General features: G+C 44.9%; 2 protein-coding genes across 3 annotated transcripts; both read left to right on the forward strand.

Annotated features, from left to right (window-relative positions):
• Positions 1-173: 173 nt before the first annotated feature.
• pola2 (polymerase (DNA directed), alpha 2) lies at positions 174-6,545 on the forward strand. The gene is made up of 18 exons (NM_001140152.1): positions 174-183; positions 426-547; positions 670-794; positions 883-974; positions 1,131-1,188; positions 1,309-1,418; positions 3,068-3,267; positions 3,463-3,551; positions 3,687-3,902; positions 4,061-4,124; positions 4,288-4,412; positions 4,521-4,559; positions 4,677-4,750; positions 4,886-4,994; positions 5,222-5,328; positions 5,455-5,511; positions 5,880-6,006; positions 6,131-6,545. The coding sequence occupies exons 2-18, from the start codon at positions 466-468 to the stop codon at positions 6,281-6,283; spliced, it is 1,827 nt and encodes a 608-aa protein (NP_001133624.1). The 5' UTR covers positions 174-183; positions 426-465; the 3' UTR covers positions 6,284-6,545.
• Positions 6,546-6,652: 107 nt separating this feature from the next.
• LOC106604367 (zinc finger protein ubi-d4) lies at positions 6,653-11,050 on the forward strand. Of its 2 annotated transcripts, XM_014198925.3 has the most exons (10): positions 6,653-6,763; positions 7,364-7,524; positions 7,614-7,721; positions 7,868-8,061; positions 8,226-8,403; positions 8,473-8,607; positions 8,953-9,084; positions 9,407-9,519; positions 9,602-9,683; positions 9,801-11,050. In XM_014198925.3, exons 1-10 carry the CDS (start codon positions 6,732-6,734, stop codon positions 9,887-9,889), a joined length of 1,224 nt encoding a protein of 407 aa, XP_014054400.1. In that variant the 5' UTR covers positions 6,653-6,731; the 3' UTR covers positions 9,890-11,050. The 2 variants fall into 2 exon arrangements, with proteins under 2 accessions (XP_014054400.1, XP_045573910.1); XM_045717954.2 differs by having other exon boundaries at positions 8,226-8,607.
• The last annotated feature ends 490 nt before the right edge of the window (positions 11,051-11,540 follow it).

The raw sequence follows: 11,540 nt of genomic DNA on the forward strand, positions 1-11,540 counted from the left end.
TGTATTTTATGGATTTAAACATTAAGCGTCACAATCGAAATGAACAGTAGATGGCAGTGCAGCTTGGCAAATACACCTAGCGTCTCGTTTTGTAGCTCTACGGTTTGATCTGTGACGTCTAATCCGGCCGCCAACATCTGCGACGAAATTTCGCGGCAAAATCGATGAGAAGTGTACGGAAAGGTAATGGTAGTTTCCCAACTGCTATTGTTATTATTAGTCAAGTTATTGTTGGTTGTATAACTGTTAGCTAGTCAACTTTTAGTTGGTTGTTCGCATATTTGGGAATCATAATGATGTCAGAAGTGGTAGCAAGGCTGTTAAAATAGCTAGCTAGCAGGCTATTTAACTATCACAACATTGTTCTTGGCAGCAGTTGGCTGATTTATCTTGTTTCATTATATATATATTTTTTTTCTTATCAGATATTCCACACGTTAATTGGCTCAGTTAATTTGTAAAACAATGGCATTAGTAAATGCACATAGAATCGAATCGGAGCTGAAAATTTTCGACATTGTTTGTGGAGACGACATATTGTACAAGAGTAAGTGCAATTTTCTTCTTCCCTTAGTCTTATCCCATTAAACTAACAAAGGAACTTGCTTTGATAATGTTTTGTTAGCCAAATGACCAGTGATCTTGGCATGCTTTGTACTTGTTTTCCAGTGTTGGAGCAGTGTCTGTGCAACAGGTTGCAGGGGAATGAGATAGTCCTGGAGTGGGTGGCTTTCAGCACCACCAAGGGAGGACTGAAACTCAGTTTGAACACACTGGAGCAGTTTGAGCATGAGGTGGGAGAAAGAGAGACACATGACCCCTTTATCACTCTCACACTCGCTTGGTGTTCATTGTTGCATGTCTGATCTTGGGCTGCTGCAGGTTCTAAACAAGAAATACAAGGCCAAACCGGCCATCGCAAAGCGAGAGGAATCACACAACAGAACCAGGGATATCAACTCGCTGCATGACCTGTATCCTCTACAGTTTATACACATACAATCTCTATCTCAATGTTAAATGTTTTGCTTACGATTGCTAAAGAAATATTTCAATGTGTGTTTATATGTTTAACAGTTTGAACAATACAGGACTCTATCTGGTTCTCTCCCTTAACTTTGCCTTTCCAGAATCAAAGCAGAAGAAGAAGAGGAGAGTCTTCTGGACTCCTATTCCACCCCAGCTAAGGTATTTTACACATACTCACTGGACAGTTTATTAAGCACACCCATCTAGTAACGGGTTGGACCTCCCCCTCACCTCCAGTGGTGTGCTTAATAAACTGTCTGTTGCTATGTGTGTTTTTAGGGTTCTCAGAAGCGTGCCCTGACCACCCCAGAACACCCCCAGTCTAAGAGGAGTGCAGCTCTTATAGCCAGCCCTGGCCTGCTGCTGTGCTCAGCCAGCTTCTCCCCCAGGTACACCATACACAACTACATACACTATATATACAAAACTATGTGGACATCCCTTCAAATTAGTGGATTCTGCTATTTCAGCCACACCCGTTGCTGACAGGTGTAAAACAATCGAGCACGCAGCCATGCAATCTCCATAGACAAACATTGGCAGTAGAATGCCCCCACTGAAGCTCTTACTTTCCAACAAGTCAGTTCGTAAAAATGTTGCCCTGCTAGAGTTGCCCCAGTCAACTGTAAGTGCTGTTATTGTGAAGTGGAAATGTCTAGGACCAGCAACGGCTCAGCCGTGAAGTGGTAGGCACACAAGCTCACAGAACCTGACCTCTGAGTGCTGAAGTGTGTGGCGCGTAAAAATTGTCTGTCCTCGGTTGCAACACTCACTACCGAATTCCAAACTGCCTCTGGAAGCAAAGACAGCACAAGAACTGTTCGTCTCAATATTCAAAAGGCACTCGCACATCTGAGCTATCTTTTTTGCAGGTGCATGGTAACAGTTGAATAAAATGAGAAAAAATAAGAAACCTGCACACTGCTCTTGATAGTATCACTGCTCTTTAATAAGCTTTACGTGAGGCTTATTAAAGAGCAGTGAAACTATCAAGAGCAGTGTGCAGGTTTCTTCTTTTTTGTCGTCTGGATATTCCTGAAATGGGTTTCCATGGCTGAGCAGCCGCGCACAAGCCTAAGATCACTGCGCAATGCCAAGCTTCAGCTGGAGTGGTGTAAAGCTCGCCACCATTGGACTCTGGAGCAGTGGAAACGTGTTCTCTGGAGTGATGAATCACGCTTCACCATCTGGCAATCTGAAGGGTTTGGCGAATGCCAGGAGAATGCTGCCTGCCCCAATGCATAGTGCCAACTGTGGCTCAGTTGGTAGAGCATGGTGTTTGCAACGCCAGCATGGTGTGTTCAATGCCAGGGTTGTGGGTTCGATTCCCACGGGGGGCCAGTACAAAAACAAAAACAAAAAAATGTATGCATTCACTACTGTAAGTCGCTCTGGATAAGAGCATCTGCTAAATGACTAAAATGTAAATGTAAAGTTTAGTGGAGGAGGAATAATGGTCTGGGGCTGTTTTTCATGGTTCTGGTGCGACCCCTTAGTTCCAGTCAGGGGAAATCTTAACGCTACAGCATACAATGACATTCTTGACGATTCTGTGCTTCCAACCTTGTGGCAAATGTTTGGGGAAGGCCCTTTCCTGTTTCAGCATGACAATGCCCCCGTGCACAAAGAGGTCCATACAGAAATGGTTTGTCGAGGTCCTTGTGGAAGAACTTGACGGGCCTGCACAGAGCCCTGACCTCAACCCCATCGAACACCTTTGGGATGAATTGGAACGCCGACTGCAAGCCAGGCCTAATCGCCCAACATCAGTGCCCGACCTCACTAATGCTCTTGTGGCTGAATGGAAGCAAACCCCCCCCCCCCCCCCCCCCGGCCCCGGAAGAGTGGAGGCTGTTATAGCAGCAAAGGGGGGGACGAACTCCATATTATTGCCCATGACTTTGGAATGAGATGTTTGACGAGCAGGTGTCCACATACTTTTGGTCATGTAGTGTACATGGATACACCGCTACAATCATCTGTGAATACACACACACTCGCCCTTGCCTTATCCCCAAATGTGTCCTCCTCTCTGCAGTGTGACCCCTTCTCAGAAGTACAGTCAGCGTGGAGGTCGGGGGGAGGTGGTGTCTACATTTGGGGCCGTCCAGGGCACACGTTGGGCGGGGAGGAAAGGGCAGACAAACGGGGTTCAGCTGGAGCTCCTAGAGGGATCAGAGGACTCTCTGATTAACAACTACAAGTACATGTTCCAAAGGCTGAGGGATGTCCGCAACGGTAGGCAACAAAACTACAACTGTGATAGTTATTTTAAACAACTTTATTGGATTATAGTAGGATTGTGATGACACAACTACTTCCTTATTCCTCATCCTTCATTCATCTTGACTGTTAGATCATTAGTGTTGTTTTTGGACTTTCTATTTCATTTTTTTATGTGCCGACGTGAATGTTGTCTTTTGTCTTTGCCAGTGTTGACCGAGAAGATTGAGGAGCTGGGAGAGGAACTGAGGACAAACTTCAACATAGAAGAGTTCTCCCCTGTGTCTCTTCCTGCTCAGGTACTTTCAGGCAGCTCACTGCCTACCAGCTACTCTCACACAGTATGTTCCCCCTGTTACTTTCACTGCTGTGTGTAGGGATGTGTGTTAATTTCTCCTCTCTCTCTCTCTCTCTCTCTCTCTCTCTGTCTGTAGGACAGTGTGACTGTACTGGGACAGGTGTGCTGTGACAGTAATGGGAAGCTTAACTCTCAATCAGTGCTGTTGGAGGCAGGACCTGATCAGGGGGGGCGACAGGTGCCAGTAGACCTGTCTGAACTCAGAGACTACTCACTCTTCCCTGGACAGGTGGTCGTCATGGAGGGGATGAATACCTCAGGGAGGAAGTTTGTGGCATCTAAACTCTTTGAGGTCAGTGGGATTCTTCTAAAACACCTTTGTTTGATTTCCTGGATCCTGATCAAGCCCATTCCAGGACTAAAAGCTCTGTTGGAGATTCTCAAGCTGACCAGTATGACTTCTAAGTTCTTGTTTCTTTGTTTAATTGTTTGATATTTTCAATCTCTTAGGGTGTCCCTCTCCCATTCTACTCTACTCCCATCAAACAGGAAATTGACATGGACATTCCTGATGGTAAGGAAGGGAACTGAGTATGCACCACACACACTTACACACCCTAACGTCCCTGCTCTAACACAGTTCCAGAGCAGCTGATGGTAGTGGTGGCCTGTGGCCCCTACACCCCCTCTGACAGCTCTCTTAGACCCCCCTCCCTAACGTCCCTGCTGTCCCGCAGTTCCAGAGCAGCTGATGGTGATGGTGGCCTGTGGTCCCTACACCCCCTCTGACGGCCTGACCTTTGACCCCCTGGTGGACCTCATCAACGTCATCGCCAGGGACCGCCCTGACGTTTGCATACTGGTCAGTAGAATTGATATGTTTTCACGAGGTCACACTCACTCACTGACACACTGACTCTTTGGCTGAAGTTTGTATGTTTGTCCCTCACATCTCCTCTCTAACCCACAGCTGGGACCCTTTGTGGACTCCAAACATGAGCAGATAGAGGTACCTTTTCATTTTCTCTGTCTTGGCTACTGACTCAAGTTATTTTTCAATATCTAGGATGTTGACTTGCATTTTCTATCAGAAGCTGATTGTTTTTTCTTTCTTGGTGTGTGACAGAAATCTCTGGTGACGGAAACATTTGATGCCATCTTCTCCAGGTGTGTGGGAAGCATTGTGGAAGGCACCAAAGGGTAAATATGACTTTCTATTTACCTATTTAGTACACTGTTACTACACCCACACTGCTTCATTTTACCCCCTACATACCAACCGCATTAGCTCAGTCTTCCCTTGCTGTTGTGAACACAGTTCTGCTTCCTCCTCAGAGTTGGATGTCGGTTGGTATTTGTTCCCTCCCAGAGAGATGTCCACCATCACTTCATTTACCCACAACCCCCTTTCATCCTGCCGGACCTCAGCAAGGATGACGCAAAGGTGAAATGGCCCACATGATGTCATTCAAAACTGAGATAGATACCTGCTGTCACTCAGAAAATAGAATGTTTTATCATATTATCATAGTATCATTTATCATAGTATCATTTATCATAGTATCATTTGTCATAGTATTATCATAGTATCATTTATCATACTATTCGATTATAGAAAAACAACGTGCCCTACTTCAATGTTACATTAGTTTTTTTTCATTGGCTCTTCAGCGTGTGACCCTGGTGCCTGATCCCTGCACCCTGCTCATCGATGGCGTGACCTTTGGCCTGACCTCTACAGACATCCTTTTCCACATGGGAGCAGAGGAGATCAGTTGGTGAGTGCATGTGTGTTCGGTTCCAAACGTCTACATTGTATTTCGTTGGTGTTCACAGATGTATATCGCTTAACATGACTGCTCCTTCGATCAAAGTGTTTGAGGTGATAGTGTTCTGTGTTTCAGTGCCTCTGGCTCGGACAGATTCTCACGCATCTTGAAGCATATGCTGACCCAGAGAAAGTGAGTAAGCGCAGGGACAGAGGGGTCTAAGGGATTGATTTATTTATTTGTTTTTACAATTAAAAACACAATACAACCACAAATGTGGATACAATGCATAACATGTTTTGTCTAGGATAACACAAATAACTTATTTCCATTGTGTTCAAAAATATCAAACATGTTACACATTAGGAGCTGAAAGCTGAATTGTAGGTAACAACACATGGCCAAAATAATGGGGGGAGTGTTTAGCTTAAAGGGCATAGATTCCACACACTACTATCCTGTGTCCACACAGTAATTATTTCATTTTCTGGCTATTGTTCTTGGACTCGTTTGAGGGCAAGAATGATTCATTTCTTCCCTGTTCTGTGTGCAATATATAGCTACTACCCCCTGTACCCGCCTGTGGAGGAGGTGAACATGGACTATGAGAAGTTCCAGGGTTATGGCCAGATGCCCCTCAGTCCCGATGTGCTCATCGTCCCCTCCGAGCTACGCTTTTTCATCAAGGTGAACAACATAGCTGGTTCACACAGTGGAAACGCTCTCTCTTTCCATCTTTCTCTCTCACACACATGCGCGCACGCACACACATATTTACAATGAAGCTTAAAAATATATATTTTTTTCACAGGATGTGATTGGTTGTGTGTGTGTCAATCCTGGACGCCTGACCAAGGGCCAGGTGGGAGGGACTTACGGCAGGCTACTCATCCAGAGGAGCTCCCCATCGATAGATGGGAAGAGAGTCAGTCCCTGTGTGGCCGGCCAAGTGGTCAAGATCTAACCTGATTGAAGATTGATTTCTCTCCATATCTCTCATCTTCATATTACAAAATGATCTATTCTACAATGACTATTAATGTAGCTAGCTGCTTACTGTAATTTGATAATTTGCTCAGTCCTGTATGTGTTTGGTATTGTACTGAATCACTCCTTATTTTACAGTGGAGTTTTCCAAAGACATGATGATATTGGGCACTTCAATGATTATCAGTCATCCATTCTGATTCTCACACAATTCTTGTCAATAAATAATTATTTTTCAATCTGCTTATGGTTGTATTTATTTTCAGTTGCCATTGTTCAACCAATGATTTTTCCAGTGCAACTTGTTCAAGTTAACATGAGAATGCTCAAAACGGGACCTTTTATTTTGATAAGGTGGAAACGTATCTTGAACCCAGCTACACGCGCAGGCGCAGTGGACATTTTGACAACTGCACTGAGCAAACATGGCGGCGGCCGTAGATGGTGTTGTGAAAGTGTAAGTTGTGCTTTATTTTTTAAACGAGTTGGTGCATTTTACACTTTTAGAGATTTATGTCCCGACGTAGGAGTTTACAATATATTGGAATCTATGTAGAACATGACTATTTGCCCAATCTTTACAGCAAAGCGTTGGCTACACGTAGCTAGCCAACTAGCTATGGCTATTTATCTTGCTAGCAAGTTTAGCTAGCTTATGTTAGACAGCGTTTCAATTGAAAACGATTGTCAATTTAACTTAGGGTAAACTGTTTGATTACAGGACGGAAGTTCATAAACAGTCTACAAAGATTATGGTGTAAATTTAAATTGCACCTAACGTTAACTAATAGCTACGTAGCTGGCTCTATAGATAGGCCCATCTTTCACTGAGACCAGCGTAGCTAGCTTGCCAACCATTGAAGCGCAGCCTGTCTGCGGTTCTTCATTGTCTATCTACCGTCTCTGTATTGTTCGCTATAGTAGCCAAGTGTTATCCTGTAATATTACAGTGAACGGAGGGGTCCTGTACAACTATACAGGATTATTCGTTTTGAAATGGTTAGAATAACGACTATGATAATTTCTAGTCTAGCATGAGTGTGTTTTCTTGTTTCAGGCTCGGGGAGCAGTACTATAAGGATGCTATGGAACAGTGCCACAGCTATAACGCTCGTCTGTGTGCGGAGAGGAGCATCCTTATGCCTTTCATCGACTCTCAGACGGGTGTTGCTCAAAGCAACTGCTACATCTGGATGGAGAAGAGACACCGGAGTGCAGGTCTGTAGCAAAGACGTGCGCACACACATTCACTCCCTCAAAAGCACACTTTAATGATAAACATTTATTCATCCATATGTTTTGTTCAGGCATGGCTCCTGGGCAGCTGTATAGCTATCCGTCTCGACGCTGGAGGAAGAGACGGCGGTCCCACCCTCCTGAGGACCCCCGTTTGGCTTTCCCACCTATCAAATCAGGTACAATCCCTCATCCTATGGCTTTTTATTATTTGTTATTTATATGTTAGAGGGCGTAGTGCTGCCTGTTAGTCTTCTGCCTCCTCAGTTTTGAATAAGCCTCTCGGTCTCTCTGTGTGTGTGTGTGTGTGTGTGTGTGTGTGTAGCGGAGCTGGAGCTGGGTCTGAAAAGGGATGTTGTGGGAACGGTGGACGGCAGCAGCCTGGAGGCCCTGCTGAAAGGGGAGCCCCTGGAGAGGAGGGGGCCGCCAGACCCCCGTGCCCCGGAGGACAACCCAGCCACACCTGAACCCGTGGCCGCCACAGTTTCCAGCCACACCTCCTCTGGACGCATCCGCAAGGTTAGATGGGACCTCTGACCTCCCTAGATCAATGAACCAACGTTTTTTTTTTAAAGCACATTCTACAAACGACGCTTCAGATTCCTAATACCCTTTACAAAAAGGTTTGCGTTGCTCCCAATGCTCTGTCAGTGCACCTGTCTTATCTTGAACTCGGCTTTCAGAGGGTGCTGGACCACGATGACTACCTGGATGATCTGGATGATGAGGACTTTGAGGATGAGACCCCGAAGAGACGAGGGAAGGGCAAGTCCAAGGGTCGTGGAGTGGGAAATGGAAAGAAGAAAATGGAGGCAGCCGCTGCAGCCTTGGAGGAGCAGGACAAACCATACGCCTGTGACAGTAAGTATACATTTATTTCATGTCATTTCTGTTGTGTGTGTGATGACTTAATGCTGTGTGTGTTTGCAGTCTGTGGGAAGCGCTATAAGAACCGTCCGGGCCTGAGCTACCACTACACACACTCCCATCTGGCGGAGGAAGAGGGGGAGGACAGAGAGGAGATAGAGTCCCCTCCCCCCCGGCGCCAGCCTGAGGAGCACAAGAGTGAGTCACTGTCTGGAATGATAGCAGCTAGAATCATGAGTCAGTCTACTGTAGAGCTGGTCACATTTCTATTATAGATCTAGAATCACTCCTGCTTATCTCATGATACCAGTCCTGAGTCAATCGCATGTCTTAACAGTTTACTACTTAATTTACTACAAAGGAATCAATAGAATAGTCCCAAAAGTGCATACCCAAAGCTAAATGAAGCACACCTCAAGAGCGAGTCAAACTATTACAAAGTTAGTCACTCTACTGTAGTTTCAGTTGGATGTCAGTGTTCTAGGGCAGGTTGAGAGCATTGTCTTTCATTCTCAATCTTCTCCGTTTCCTCTCTTATTCCAGCTCCTAAGAAAGGCCCTAACGGTCTGGCCCTGCCCAACGACTACTGCGACTTCTGTCTGGGAGACTCCGCCCACAACCAGAAGACCGGCCAGTCAGAGGAGCTGGTGTCCTGCTCAGACTGCGGACGCTCAGGTAGGAACCTCCCACCCATGTCCCACATTTCCATTAAAGGGATAGTTCAGGCAAAATCTATATTTGGGTGAAATTACCCTTACCTTAAATGGTCTTAAGGCCCATGGTGACAGAATCCACAATATTCCATTATTTATTTCTGCCACAGCCATGAGTTAGCATCGTCAAAATTCATGAATGTAAACAGCCGAACAGATGTAAGCAGTGCTGCACTGTAACTCATTAGTCTGGCTCTGTTTCACTTTTCTGTGGATGTATTTCAACCTTTATTTACCCAGGTTGGTAAGTAATGGATAACAGACCTGTGTCTGTCTCCCTTCAGGACACCCGTCCTGCCTGCAGTTCACAGATGTGATGATGGCAGCTGTGAAGACGTACCGCTGGCAGTGTATCGAGTGCAAGTGCTGCAACGTCTGTGGTACCTCAGAGAACGACGTGAGTGCTGCTCCACCTCTGCCTTTTCATACTTGTCCTTTTCCTTGTCGTCTCACACACTGCCTCTGTTTCTGTCTGTCAGGACCAGCTGCTGTTCTGTGATGACTGTGATCGAGGATACCACATGTACTGCCTCAAGCCTCCTATGACTGAGCCCCCAGAAGGTATGTCAGTCTAACCACAACTCCTGCTTGACTTCAATGAAGCCCACATTTACTATGATGATATTGTACTGGTGAGTTTGCCTGTATGAATCGCTCTGTCTCTTTGTGTGTTTTCAGGGAGTTGGAGTTGTCACCTTTGCCTGGCGCTGCTGAAGGACAAGGCATCCATATACAAGCAGCAGAGTCCCACCACAGAGGATGAATAGCGGTTAGTTATCAGTGTCTTTGGGGCCACCCCAGAGTAACCCACCCTGCCCTCAGCAGGGGACCCCACCTTACCACCTCATACAATGACAGTAGCCCCTGACACCCTGGTCCACACCCCCTCAATGACCAGGAGGTAGGGTCTGGTTGGGGACTGGAGAGGAGGGAGTCCACTCACCACCACCCTGTTAGCAAGCCCCGCCCCTTGCTGTCTTTCCTTCTATCACGGCTGTTAACTCACCTGGACTGTTACACACTCTGCAGAGACCACCGTAACCCTGGTAACCGCTCTACAGAGTTCACATTAGAAAGAAAGGATTCTCACGCTAACTATTCCCCAACTCAACTTCCCCCCTCTCCTTTATATGGTGTGGACTGCTAAGACAGGCAGTGTGCTTCATTTGTTGCCAAATTATCTATTTTTACTTCTTAAGTGTATGGATTTATGGATTTCAAAATATGATCACATTGTTGAGGGATATTAATAGTGGACTTTTGTAGTGAAGTTTTGTCTGTGTTCTTCTTTTATATGTTTTAAAAACATTTATCTCAAAGGTTCTGCAACAACAAAACAGAACCTCTGGTGCCAAGGTCCATATGTTGTCCCAAATGACACCCTATTCGCTTTACTGTGCACTTCTTTTGACCAGGGTCCAATAGGGTGCCTTTTGGGAGGCAACCATAGTCATTCTATCGTGACTGAATCACATCTTACTGCCGGTCTGATTTTAAACCTAACATTATTGAACATTTGTCAGCTATCATCTTTATGGTTTATGTAGCTGTTCATATGTGCCACAATGAGCGAGGCACATTGCATGCAGACTTGCACCTGTACTTGAGTACGACTGCACACACAATTATTTACACTTTGTTTTATTTTTTTAACATTTTATATAATCACTTGATATTCCATTGGGGCAGGGGATTTTTTTTCTAGTTAAATTTTGTAAAGTACCAGTATATATTAATGTCAATGGGGGAGCATATTACTCAATTCCAGTACGACTTTTTCTATTTGTTTTTAGTGACATTGATTTATTTTCTTTTGTGATATGTTAATGATCTCCATAGAGTATTTGTTATGGTAAATAATGTATTTTTATTTACTTTTTTTGTATTGAAACTGCTTTTGCCCTATTAAAATGTCCATGTATCTGCTACCAGTGTCTTAGGGAAGTGGACATTAAGGAAATTCCCATACTTCAGCAATAAGAAACGCAGGGATGGGTAAAATTTTTAAAGCAGGGAGACTGCAAAAGGGATTATTGCACAGACTGTGGTATTTATTGCACTCATTCTCTAAACAATGCTCTGAAGTATTTACAGCAATGAAAACAGTGCAATCATCAGTCCAACAGTGAATGAAAACATGCTAAACACAATACATGCAACGATTTTACATGAGGAAACTAGTCAATTTAAATAAATTAGGCCGTGATCTATGGATTTCACATGACTGGGAATACAGATATGCATCTGCTGGTCAGATAGCTTAAAAACGCAATGGGACTTAGGATCTCATCACGGTTTTTTATGCATTCAAATTGTTCGTTGTCCGTAGCTTATGTCTGCCCATACCATAACCCCACCGCCACCACGGGGCACTCTTGACATCAAAAAACCACATGGTCTGCGGTTTTGAGGCCTGAC

This window comes from Salmo salar, chromosome 05 (assembly GCF_965601325.2).
Source record: "Salmo salar chromosome 05, fSalSal1, whole genome shotgun sequence".
Lineage (NCBI taxonomy): Eukaryota > Metazoa > Chordata > Actinopteri > Salmoniformes > Salmonidae > Salmo > Salmo salar.